Source organism: Nelusetta ayraudi, unplaced genomic scaffold, assembly GCF_046127955.1.
Source record: "Nelusetta ayraudi isolate G7.1 ecotype Tasmania unplaced genomic scaffold, CSIRO-AGI_Nayr_v1 ptg000004l, whole genome shotgun sequence".
Classification (NCBI taxonomy): Eukaryota; Metazoa; Chordata; class Actinopteri; order Tetraodontiformes; family Monacanthidae; genus Nelusetta; species Nelusetta ayraudi.
The window spans coordinates 9,438,561-9,450,920 of record NW_027466054.1 but is presented as its reverse complement, the minus strand read 5'-3'; the positions used below and the strand labels follow the sequence as shown (position 1 = coordinate 9,450,920).

The 12,360-nt window shown below is 42.5% G+C and overlaps 1 protein-coding gene across 1 annotated transcript; it reads left to right on the top strand.

The window, feature by feature from the left end:
- Positions 1 to 424: 424 nt before the first annotated feature.
- sh3d19 (SH3 domain containing 19) lies at positions 425 to 12,253 on the top strand. The gene is made up of 21 exons (XM_076033164.1): positions 425 to 659; positions 4,416 to 4,455; positions 5,691 to 5,731; positions 5,830 to 5,866; positions 5,956 to 6,094; positions 6,336 to 6,489; positions 6,574 to 7,572; positions 8,262 to 8,375; positions 8,520 to 8,605; positions 9,002 to 9,042; positions 9,124 to 9,322; positions 9,431 to 9,499; positions 9,586 to 9,729; positions 9,811 to 9,859; positions 10,115 to 10,245; positions 10,342 to 10,400; positions 10,496 to 10,725; positions 11,074 to 11,123; positions 11,232 to 11,412; positions 11,771 to 11,883; positions 11,965 to 12,253. Exons 1-21 carry the CDS (start codon positions 578 to 580, stop codon positions 12,073 to 12,075), a joined length of 3,069 nt encoding a protein of 1,022 aa, XP_075889279.1. The 5' UTR covers positions 425 to 577; the 3' UTR covers positions 12,076 to 12,253.
- The last annotated feature ends 107 nt before the right edge of the window (positions 12,254 to 12,360 follow it).

Below are 12,360 nucleotides of genomic sequence, written 5' to 3'. Positions count from 1 at the left end.
TTCGTGTAAATTGTTAAAATAAATTAAACCGAAGACAGACAGGTATAACTGATGGGTGTTGGGTAGGTGATAAGTAAAGCTAATTCATTCATTTTCCATACCCGCTTATTCCCGAGCTCAGGGTCACGGGGGTCTGCTGGAGCCTATCCGAGCTGTCTTAGGGCGAAGGCAGGGTACACCCTGGACAAGTCGCCAGTTAATTTAAGCTAATGTTTCCCAAAAATATTTTCCCTCGTTTTTCGAACTTTGCTTTGACGAGATGTTCTTCACAGTAATACCAACTACTAAATGAAGACATACTTAATTTCTATCTCTCACACACTCTCTCTGAATCGTATGAGTACGCTTCACTTTCCCACAGCGGCTTTGGGACCTGCCGCCGGCTGTTTCACGGGGTGCTGTCTGTCTGTCAGAGGCACCACCTCCATACACACGGAGACAGAGGGAGTCAGTGAGACAAGCCCAGAGAGGTCGGCGAAGCGATTTGCGGTGCCGGTTGTGAAATGTTACGCAGCCACTAAGGGACTCCTGGTTTTATTAGTATTTCAGTTCCTCGTTTGTCTTCTCTTTATTTTCGATGGCCGAAGCCCGGCGTCAAGGGGAGGGAGAGGGTACGCGCAGAGACCCCCGTGATGTCCGCACCGGGAGTCAGACATCAGGTAGGCTGCGACATGGAGCAGCGGGGCAGCTCTCCTCCTTCCTTTTTCCTTTTTTTTTTTTTTTTAAATCATACACTTTTAATTAAATGTGTGCCACCGTTTACCACCGTTAGTTTATTCTGTTCCCTATGAAAATGTTTTGCACTTTGTTGTTTCAAGTGTATCTCCATCAATTCACCAGAACTCAGTTAACATCTTTCAACTACATAATGTTTGTGTCATGCGAGTCAAATTAAGAAAAGCGCACCAATGTCAAAACAAATACAAGAAAATACACATTTTGGCTTAGCTGGCATATTTATTTTAGCAATAATGCAGCCAAGTCTTCCACAGACTAATGCATGATACGCTGAAGCAGCCAGTTTGAGCCCTTTTTTATGGAGGCAGAATTGTCTTTTAGCGGAATACTCAGTTGTTGTTGTTTGTTTGTTTGTTTGTTTTGTTTTGTTTTTTACCTCAAATTGAATGTTTCAAAATCATATTTACAATTCATTCACTTACTATTAGGAAAACGCACCCAACTTTGCATCAAATATCATCTCATGTTCATCTTTCATCATACAGATGCATTAAGTACATAAAACCGGTTGGTGCCTCATTGTGTTTGACTTGTTGTGTGAAGGGAGCATCTTTGTTTGTGATGTTGCAGAACTCACAGATTTTGTATCTAAAGTCAACAAAAAAATCTGTGTTGAACAAACTGTTTTTCTTTTTTCAAATGTTGTTTCGCCTATTATTTTGTATTTGCCATTTAAAAAAAAATACTTTCAACAATTTTCAGGGGCCCTTGCTTTTCTTAGCAAATCAACTGCTGTCTGTATAGTGTATATCAGCTCAGAACTCATCCACCGACCACCACCAACAACAGCCTACTAAAACCACACCCGACCCCCCACCAGCTGTCAGGATGGGACGTGGTGCTCTCTCGCCAATGTGCCGCGCTTGTCTCGGCTTCATCTAGTTTCCACAACAATGTTTTTCTATCTCTCCCTGTTGTCAACCCCCTGTTTGAGGAGGCGTCCACGACAAAACTCCTCTGAATTGACGCCATCTAATCACCTCCGACTGAAGGTCTGCGTCACACGGGGCGTTAGTCATTTCTGGCACCACTACCTGCCATCTTTTACAAGTGAGGACATATCTGCCTTGTACAGTCATGGTTATGTCTGCCAGTTCAATATGACACAGCTGAGGTGGAACATCCCCCTCTGTAAAAGTTCAAACAGCTCATTTGAAAAACATTACAATAAGGGATGACACTCTGCTGTATGGAGTCTCTCTGTTGATGGTTGAAGATATGGATACAAGAGATATTCAAGCTGATGTGTTACAACACTCGGAGAAAGAGTGCTTTTCTGCCTGTGCCATTGTCACCGTGCGCTCCACCAGCTGCTCTGACTGTTGCTGCACTGCTGAGTAATGTCACCATGTGTCAGAGTGAGAGTGCGGCTGTGAGGGGAAAACATTCCTGCTGACTTCACAGCTTTCCCGTCTGTGTGTGTGTGTGTGTGTGTGTGTGTGTGTGTGTGTGTGTGTGTGTGTGTGTGTGCGTGCGTGCGTGCGTGTGTGTGTGTGTGTTCGCCCATGTTAGTGACTGACAAATACCAAAAGCAGAATCCAAAATCAAAAGTGATTTAATAATATCCTAACTGGACTTTTCACCTTCCTAAAAATGTGAAGCGTTCCTGTGATAGTTACATTCTGATAACATTTGATTCCTCTAGTTAAGCAACAGAATAATATTTGGATATTTGGAATATTGAGTCTGCAGGCCTGCCTCTTCAATCGAGCCGCTCTACCAGTGTCCCACCCCATCTGTCTCCATTTCAGTGCAATCAGATTTTTTTTTGTGTCAGAGATAGGTTGAGTTCACTGGAGTCTCTCAACTGCCAGTCGGTGAGATTGGGGAGGTGCGTGTTTGTCTAGATAATATGCCAGCCGCATAACTAACAGACCTTAGGTACTACTGAGCAATTGCGCACCATAAGTTTACCCACGACAGCTGGGATTTGCTCCATCACCTCCACCAACCCTGAGTGCCATGTAAGACATGCATATGTTATACCTCCTTTCAGACTACAATGTTCAATGTTGGTTTTCTTTCACTCATAGATTCATGTTGGGAAACAAAATGTTTAATTATTTTTAATATACTGCAGTGAGTGTAAATTACTCTTTTACATTTGTAAAAAAAAAAAAAAAAAAAAAGACAATGATATGGCGTGTCGTGTGTCACAGGCACAACTTCCTGAATGACCACATTCCAGTTCATAAGATTGGCTGAGTAAACACAGGAGAGCTGGGCCATTATAGGGCCCTCCCACTCTCCTGTGTTGTCTGTGGGAGTGTGTGTCTATTTATCACATTCACTGGATCAGGAGGGAGGTACACACCTGTTGGGAAAAACTCTGGATGCTGAAGGTTTGAGACTTACCCCTTTGATTCCGCACAGGTAGGGATACATACTCATGTGTCGGCACAGTGTATAGAGGGCAAAAGTAATTTTGAGTCTCCTGTTCCAGATTTTACCACAGTAGGACCTTAACAAGGAAATGGTTTGTTTATGTGCGCTGCCCAAGATACGTACTTTGTCCGAAAGGTACTAAAACCACCCTTTTACTCCTGGTAAAGCTATAGGAGAGTGTTTTTTTTTCCTTTCATCCTGTTAAAGAGTAACCTGAAGCAGTAGCAGTGTGGCGGTAAAAGATAACAGGGAACAGGTGTGACAGGTGGACCTGTCTGGCAACGAGGTCATGGTTTCGGGTTTGACGGTTAACAACAGTATTGATTTTTTATTGTATTCTTATGCCAATGATTTGGAAATGTAAACAAATGAATGCATTGTTTTGTTTTAACATTCTTTTGATTGTTTCCTCTGTATGATTATGAAACTAAAGTTGACACTTCTCTGCTATGTTATATGGAAAGATTTGGTCAGTACAGGAAGTGATGGGGGAAAAGTGTGTCAGGTGGAACACATGGTTTCAAAAATACTGAGCCTCATTAATATGACTGATTTTATCAAATAACTCTTAAAGATAGATGGACAGAGTAGTTGCTCAATTAATGAGATATTCATGTCCTTGTTTGAATATTCATCATTTACTGTACGTACGCTTTAACAATATCCACAAGGCTAACTGGTCTATCAGGATTCTTTCCTTGTCCTGTTAATTACAGTGTGTCTTCTGTGTAGGAATACAGTCAATTTAACCCTGGAAGGAATTTTTGTTTATTAAGTTATTAAATCTTTTCAAATCTTTCCATTGAAAGGCCCCACTCTTAAAGTCTATACCCTCTGCTGACTTTGTTTCTATGATCAACAGCAGGCAGCTTATTGTAAACCAGAATCATATCTTTATGGGGGTCATGAAGGTAAAGTGAAAGTAATTCAAATTTAGAGTTGCTCATACTGTCAGGTTAAAAACACTTTTTTATACTCGGTGAAGTTATATATATATATGAAGTGAAGTTGTTATGTATGTGAATTTATATATAAGGTAGCACGGTGGCTAATATGGCTGTTTCAGCTAAAAACATTGCGCTGCCACATCTTGGGGCCGAGCAGTGAGGGCACGTTTTTCTGCTGTTGCTCTTTATAGTGGAGCTACCGTAGGTGTCTGTTGAGTGGAACTCTTTCCATCTGAAACCCCAGAATCTGTATACATATATATACGTGTATATATATATATATATATATCAACAGAGCTCCCAGAGACATCTTCACCCCATTCTGAACTCTGCTCTTCTCCACAGGTCGTCCTGAGAGAACCAAGTCGGATCCTTTCAATTCGAGGTACGTCAGCCTTTGAAATTACTGCTGGGGTTTGATATGCAGCGCTGCCCTCTGTCTGCTGCTGGGAAACTTGGTGCTGTCTCTTTAACAGTCAGATGTGCTGATGAGGGCGTTGTGAATGGACCAGACAATACGCTGATCCTTTCTCATTGACAGTTTGACAGCTTGACAGCAGGTCAACATGGCCACGAGGATGTCACGCCGCACTATAAATGAAAGTAAATCCTCACTGGGACTGACAAAATGTGTCACAGTCAGTCTCCGTGGATGTTTATGGCCTTCGGATGATGATGCTAATCAACCATAAGAGCTGCGTGTTCTGAAGTAGAGGGCGAGGCAACAGGGTTTTCCCAGAGAGAGTTTACATCAGCCTTCCTGCACTCGGTGCTTAATGAGCAAGGGATGTGTTAAGCGTGAGCCGCCTCTCCTGTCAGGAGAATTCACTGTGGATTGTTGTGGTTTTGGATCTCTACGCTTTGAATCAGGAAGAGACAGCAGTTTTTTCTTGGTGTTAAAAATTCTTGAAGTTTCTGGAGAATGTGGATATTATTCTTAAATATACGGGGAAAAGTCTGATCTATTGGATAGTTTGTCCTGTGTATATGTAAGGTAGGGTTTGTTTGTTTTCTAGCTGTGGGCGTTAGATTTAACAGGCATGTCCTTTCTCAATAGAGCACACTATTTTCTTTTTTATGTACCGGAGGTGTGTTTTTGTTCTAAAACCTGTCAAAATGCTTTAAAGACATAAAATACAAGTTTTTGTTTTTTCTGTCAAACACATCAGGGTATTGATCCATCAGCTTATATTCATTGTGCATGAATCTAGCCAAACATGTTTTATTGATTTCTTACCCATGATGACATTTATATTTGTTGTGACGAGATCATAGTCAGTCTGACCTAATTTTACCATTCAGCATTGATGACATAATGTTACAGATTAAAACTTCAAGTGTAATATTTCTCCAGCTTGATCCTGTCTTAGTTATGTCCCCCTTCTATTCTATTCTCTTTGTTCTCTACTGTCTCTATAATTTTTTGTCTTATCGGCGGATTATATTAATCCTATTTAAGTTTTAGCATTAGTTGGGCATGTATGGCATGTAATGAGCATATTTCAGTCCTGGGAGCCTGGCAAATCTTTTTAGTTACTGTCAGCACTGAGCTATGAACATGGTTGCTGGTATAATACCCTCATCTCGATGACTTCCTGTTCTCTCTGCTGTCTTTTTCAGCCAAGGGCCTGTGTTTTCCATACGAGCCGCCATCAAACGAAGTAAGTCACGGGAAATAAGATTTGGTGGTATTTTTTGAGTGTGTCAAAGTCATCAAAATAAGACAACTTTACCTAATCTAATACTTTTCTATCTTCAGCAAAATCCCCTCAGAGCGAGCCCAGCAGAGAAAGAAGGTAGGGGGAGGATACTTGGAACATAGTCTGAACTAAGAGAAAGGCAAAACTAGGCACTGATGACTGTCTTTTTGTGGATTGTTTTTCAGACGGCCAGAGATCACCATCGTCTCAGCAGAACCTTTGGCCAGTAACCGCTGGTTCTCAGGAAGTTCTGTGATTTTACCTCCTCCACCACCACCACCATCTCAGGCTGGCTGGTCTGCAGGAATTCAGGATGCATCCCAGGTAGGCTATGCTTAACTGGCAGTGAATGACTTTTCTTGATTAGTCATGATCTAGAATGACAAAGGGAGTGAATGTTTAATTAGGGGATTTCAAACATGAAGTAACCAAACCAGAAATGTGTTTCTTAAGTACCGGTAATGAAATATATCAACATGTTCAACAGGTACCAACAACACAATCGCATCACGAATTCAGAAAATAATGTGTATTTGTATGAATGAATCTCTTTTTCATGACTTAGCTCCCACCATCCTATGATCAGGTGATTCATGAGAAGACCCAGGAGGAGCACGTTGTCAGGCCGGTAGCTGCCCCACGTCACTTCAGCTGGACCACCAGTGCAACACAGACCGACCCTGTGACAGTAGACTCATCTGCCAAGAAAAAAACAGCTGGTAAGTTGTAGTAACTGCAATAAATCTGTTAATTTTTTCAAAATACATTTCGATTTCTTCTTAGTCCAGCCCCTTTTGTCTCAGGTAAAAAGCCTCAAAAACCACCTAGGCCATCTCCACCCAAGCCATTGGAGATCAAACAAGTTCCTGAAAGTGTTGAACTTGCTGATGAGAAGGTTGAGATAAACATTTCACTGTCAGGCGTTGAGGAACAAAGTGACTCCAAGTCAGGTTTACCCAACCAGACAGGTTCCTACACCAGATCGGTCACTGTGTACTGGGATCTTCCTTCCGAGCCTCAGCTATCTGTTGTTCCAGAAGACACTCCAACAACTTCCCATGTCAGTCCACGGCCCATTCCACTCCCACGGACAAAATGTCTAAAGAAAGCCAGTGCAGAAGAAACAGAAGCTCAGCCTTTAGTGAAAATCAGTGAAAATTCTGACAGTACGTGCAGTGATCCCAAGGAGGTCCAATCGAATGAGTATTTGAAGGAGTTATTGGAGGCATTTACTGAAGATAACAAGAGGGAGGAGAGCGGCGACCTTCCTGACCAATCGGACGAGGATCTAGAGGGGGGCGATGCTGACGGCGAGATGACAACCAGCCACAGTCAACGCAACATCCGAGCCAGAATCCAGGCCTTCGAGAGCCAGGCTGAATCAGCCAATGGACCCGAACTGGCCAAACCGGAGCCTCAACCCAGGAAGTCCACCAACAAGCCTCCAGTCGCCGCCAAACCTTCCATTGCGCTAAAACCAACGTTCAACCACACCACCTACGGTGACAGTCAGAATGTACTGGTCACAAGCGCAATGCCACAGGGCAAACCCAATCCACCCAAGAAGCCCGCAGCCTCCACCAACAGACTCTCCATTAAAGAGGAACTAGAGACTATACACAGCAACAGATCACACCCACCTGTCCTGACCAGAGCAAACAGCATCTATGAGGAGGAGTCCTCACTAGTTCTCCCCACACCTCCACCCAAACCTCACAAGGAGCCTCTAAAACCCAACCTTAACATTAACAACCACAACTCGACTTCGGTGTTCAGGCAGAACGAGTATACAGACAGCCCAAGTGAGTAGCAGTATTTTCACACTGGTTGATTATTAATGATTGTTGCGATTCAAGTTCTCCTGTATTTCTCTATTTTTTTCTGCTGATCTTTGCTCTATTTGTTGCTAGTCAGTGACGTGGTCACATCCAGATTGGATCCAGATTGCTTGTGATCAAAACACAGTGTAGTGTAAAACTATACCCCCCCCCCCCCCCTTTAAGTTGTATGCAACCCAAACAAATGTTGTATAAGATGGAATATTTTGCCTGTGCAAGCAAAAATAATGTTTCACTGGAAGTTGGGTTAGCCATTTCTCCCTGCTGGAATCCTTTTACCACACTGAGATGATCACATCTTGCACTTCCGCATAAAAATAATCCCCGGAATAAACAGGGAGAGTACAAATGTGCTGATTAAACACATTTCAGAATCTGAATTATTATAATATAATGTATAACAAGCAAAAACATAAGACTGAAAACATGTAGATGTTTGACATAAAAATGTTTGTATGCTTCTTGCAAGTAAGGTTAAAAATGTTATTGATTTCTTGTTTCAAAATTGGCCAATTCTATTCTATCATTTTACTTCCACAGTAGCAAAATAAACCTGTGTAGTTTTTCCAGATGATATTCAGAGTTATTTCACATCAGACAACATATTGCTCATGAGCTGCCATTAAATGTGTCATTAATGCCCAACTGTCCAGATGCCATCCAGATTAAACCTGTGCAGAATACAGACAGCTGTGGAGTCTCTTCAACCAGACCAACCGCGACCCGGAGGCCGACCACCATCAGGGTCCCCAGCAAAACAAACTCCTGTAAGTCCAACTTTCTCAAAGCTGCATTGAGTTTCACACGTCTACGGTTTTAACAGATCAATGGTATGTTACACGATGCGCAGTTTTCCTTTTGGCAACATTTGGTGTTGTTGTGTTATGCCGAAAAGTCTCTTGTCTTCTCAGTGTCAGATAACTTCGAGGACAAACCCCCTCCTCTCCCGACTCAAAAGCCGGTGGGAGACTTGGGCAGACAAGTTTCTGCCTTCCAGGTGAGATTTTCCTGACAATTGTATGCACGTTTCAAATATTAAGACTTTTTTTTCAAACTCACAAGGGTTGCAGACTTTTAGGAAATGGTTCTCTAAATACCTAAATATCTGCAATTTATACGGACAGGGAATTTTATCTATCACAATGCAACCTGAATTTCACGTTGGACATTCGCCTTATGCAAACCAACTGCTGTGTGACTAACCCTTCTTTCCTCATGTATCCACCAACAAAGAAACTATTGTTGACCCATAAATAGGTTTCCTACCATTGTGCTGATGGTAGTTCAGCAAACCTTGTGCATCTGTAGTCTGGTCCCAAAAAGATCTTTCCCTGTGACCTGTGTGCGTTTATTTTTTGTTGTTGTGCTTATTTGGACTTGTTTCATCCAGCAGGAGTCTTTCCATCCTGGCCCAGATTTATCGCTACCACCTCGGTATGTAAAAGAGGAAACAATTCTAGCTGTGAGTTATGATCGTACCACATGATCAAATGACCTTTCCCTGCTTACCTTTAGGAGGCTGACTAAAACCAAGACCCTTCCGCCACGTCCTTCCCCGGCAAAAACGGGGCCAGGGAGGCCCCCCCCACCCAGCCTTCAGTCAGCAGGTCGATCCCAGTCGTGGAACGCATCACAGAAACAGAAGATTCCCAGGAAGTGTCCTGTCTTACCTCCAAGACCCAACCCGGGACACCGTCTCTACAACAACTACACGGTGAGACACGGCCAGAGAGTCCCACTGGGTACTGTGATCACATCCTTAATGGGGATTAGCCTCTATTTCTAATTGTGGCTGTTTTTTTCTTTGTCGTTGTTGCACCAGCTTCCACTTCCACACGGGATCGCTACCATTGACCACAATGGCAGCAGTACAGGAGGGCTGTCCTTCCAGGTATCCTTTTAATCACCACCTGTCTTTATGTCAAAGTGTTAAATCAGTTTCAACTCTGCCATAACCTTTGGTCTTTTTTTCAACAGAAAAATGAGGTGCTCCTGCTGCTGGAGGAGGTTGACCTCAACACGTTTGAGTGTCAGGTAGGAGGTACCAGAGGCAGTGCCCAGAAGTCTCACATGAAGATCATAACTCCACTTGACTCGGCTTCACCAAAGTCCTTGCAACAGGTCAACATCTTTATTTTGCTGCTCTATAATGCCTGAACTCGAAGCCATTCAGTCCTCTCATAACCTCTTGTCATCTTGTAGAGTGCCACATCAGGAATGACGGTGCAGGCCATATTTGACTTCAGTCCAGGTAAGTTACCAACTGAAAATATTTTCATCGTAAATGTAAGATTTAGTTTTTAAAATAAGATATTCAAATACTGCGGACTAAACACTCTCATACAGTTTTTCTTTAAAATACTTGAAATATATATATTAAAAAAATTTTTTATATATATATATATATATATATATATATACATACATATATGTGTGTGTGTGTGTGTATATATTTGAACAATTACAACAATATTACAGTGCTGAATAGCTGACTTGTTTGACACAGAGGGTCCAGGAGAGCTGGCTCTGAGAGCCGGAGATGTCGCGACCATGGTGGAGCAAGTGGACAGTGAATGGTACAGAGGAACCTGTAGGGGAGCCAGTGGCTTTTTTCCTGCCAGTTTTGTCAAAGTGCTGGTAAGTTTCTGTTTTGAAATGGTGACGATGATGATTCAGCAGTCTTTATTTTAATATAGTTAGATTTTAACAGGTTAAATTTTATCCTTTTTTCAGTCCAATTCACCCAAACCCCTGCCTGAACGGAAACCAAAGCCACCCACCGCCACAGTCAGGTACCGTCTCTGCACCCCAGGTGTCTCACACTGGTCTCACACTTGTTTTACAGATATTCTAACGTTGATGATGTTGTTTTTTTCCCCTCCCAAAGTGGTCCGAGGTGTGTGGCGAGGTTCGACTTTGAGGGGGAGCACAGCGACGAGCTGTCTTTCTCTGAGGGGGATGTGATCAAGCTGAAGGCGTATGTTGGACAGGAGTGGGCCCGGGGACAGGTCGGCACCCTCACCGGCATCTTCCCACTTAACTTCGTGGAGATTGTTGAAGATCTGCCTCCACCTGCGAGTGAACAGCATACACAGTCCAGCAGGATCGCTCTGCCTGGTGAGACTGATTCCTTTCCCTGTCGACTGGCTGTCATCGCTCTCCGTGGCGCGGCAGGAGTCGGGGCTTCTGTTTATTTTAAACCATCCTAATACAAAGGGTATTTAAACAGTGAACTTGAGCTGCCTACAGACCCGTGCAACACAGACAATAGCAGGGAGTTAAGAAATATCTTGCGCGGATGCTTTTATGCAAATATTCAGCCATTTGTTAGTTTTCCAGGAAGAGGAAGTATCTTTTTAAAAATCTGTCACTGCTGGACTAGTTAGCAACTAATTACCAAGGTCTTTTTTTTTTAAATAGTATAATTGGAATTTGCCAACTTCTTTATTTCCTTTTCCTGAACAGGGATGGTTGCTTCAACAAGTACCCAGCATGAAGATAATGAAAGTGTCCAGGTAATATTTCAGTACCAGGTTGACTACAGTTTTGTGACTGACAGGCTCAATAGAAGTTTTCTTTTTAAATAATCAACCTAATTATTTCTTCTCTTGTGTATGTACCAGGTATCTGGTGAAGAGTGGGTGGTGGCCCAATATGACTTTGCCGGCAACTCCGACAGTGACCTGTCCTTCCAGCAGGGAGATTATATTCTGATCACTCAGCACATTGACTATGACTGGAGCTCTGGTCGCCTCAGAGGCAGGGAGGGCATTTTTCCCAGGGCCTTCGTTCAGGGCTGTCCAGGTATTACAGTACATCGAAAAACCGGCCATGGAGATATAATATAACCGAATAAATAGTATACAGTGATAATTCAGACAACTTTTGAGTGGTAACGTGTTTTTTTTTTGTTTTTTTTTTAAGTTTGCCAGTGTGGATCCTTTGAGTGAGAATTTCAAATGTAAACATTTTCATGCTTGGCAAGTCCTGTAATGGGACAGACTGTACTGATCTAATCTTAATCATGACAGGACCTCCGGGTCAGTGCACACATAAGGATGAATTAACTCCACCATTAAATCAGTTATTTTTCAGCTTGTTGCCAAATGTGGTTTTGTTGCAATCATATTTAATTATTAATGCAACTGATTTCCTTCAACAGATCAGCAGGCATCTAATAACCCTAATGTTGCTGCTGCTGCAGCTACTGCTAGTGGCAGAGCGAGGGCCCTGTTCGACTTTGCATCAGACTGCGAGGAAGAGCTCTCCCTCAAGGTACACTGGTAGTTTCAAATACTTTCTGTATATTTACTTTCAGATTATAATATTAAATGCCTGCTGTCATTTTACCTTTAGGGTGGAGACGTTATTACTGGTCTGGAGTCTGTCGACGATGAGTGGTTCCTGGGTGACTTAAGAGGGAAACGTGCCTTAGTACCGAAAAACTATGTGCAAGTACTGGAGTAGTTTTGTGGCTGGAGCAAACAGAACAATCAGGATTGAAGAGATTAAGAAGTTCAACGAGGTTGCTCAAATCAATCTTAAAATCTGAATTCAATGTTTTTTCCTCAAGTGTGACATCTTTTCACCTCTCTTAAGTTATGAATCCAACTATTGTCTGAGATTAATAAATACATTAAATCTGGATTGACATTTTGTGGAATTATTTCAAGTAAATTTAGCCACTAGGTGGTGCTTTGCACCACCTAGTGGCTGAATTCTAACAGAATCTCAACCAAGTAGAGTTGCCTC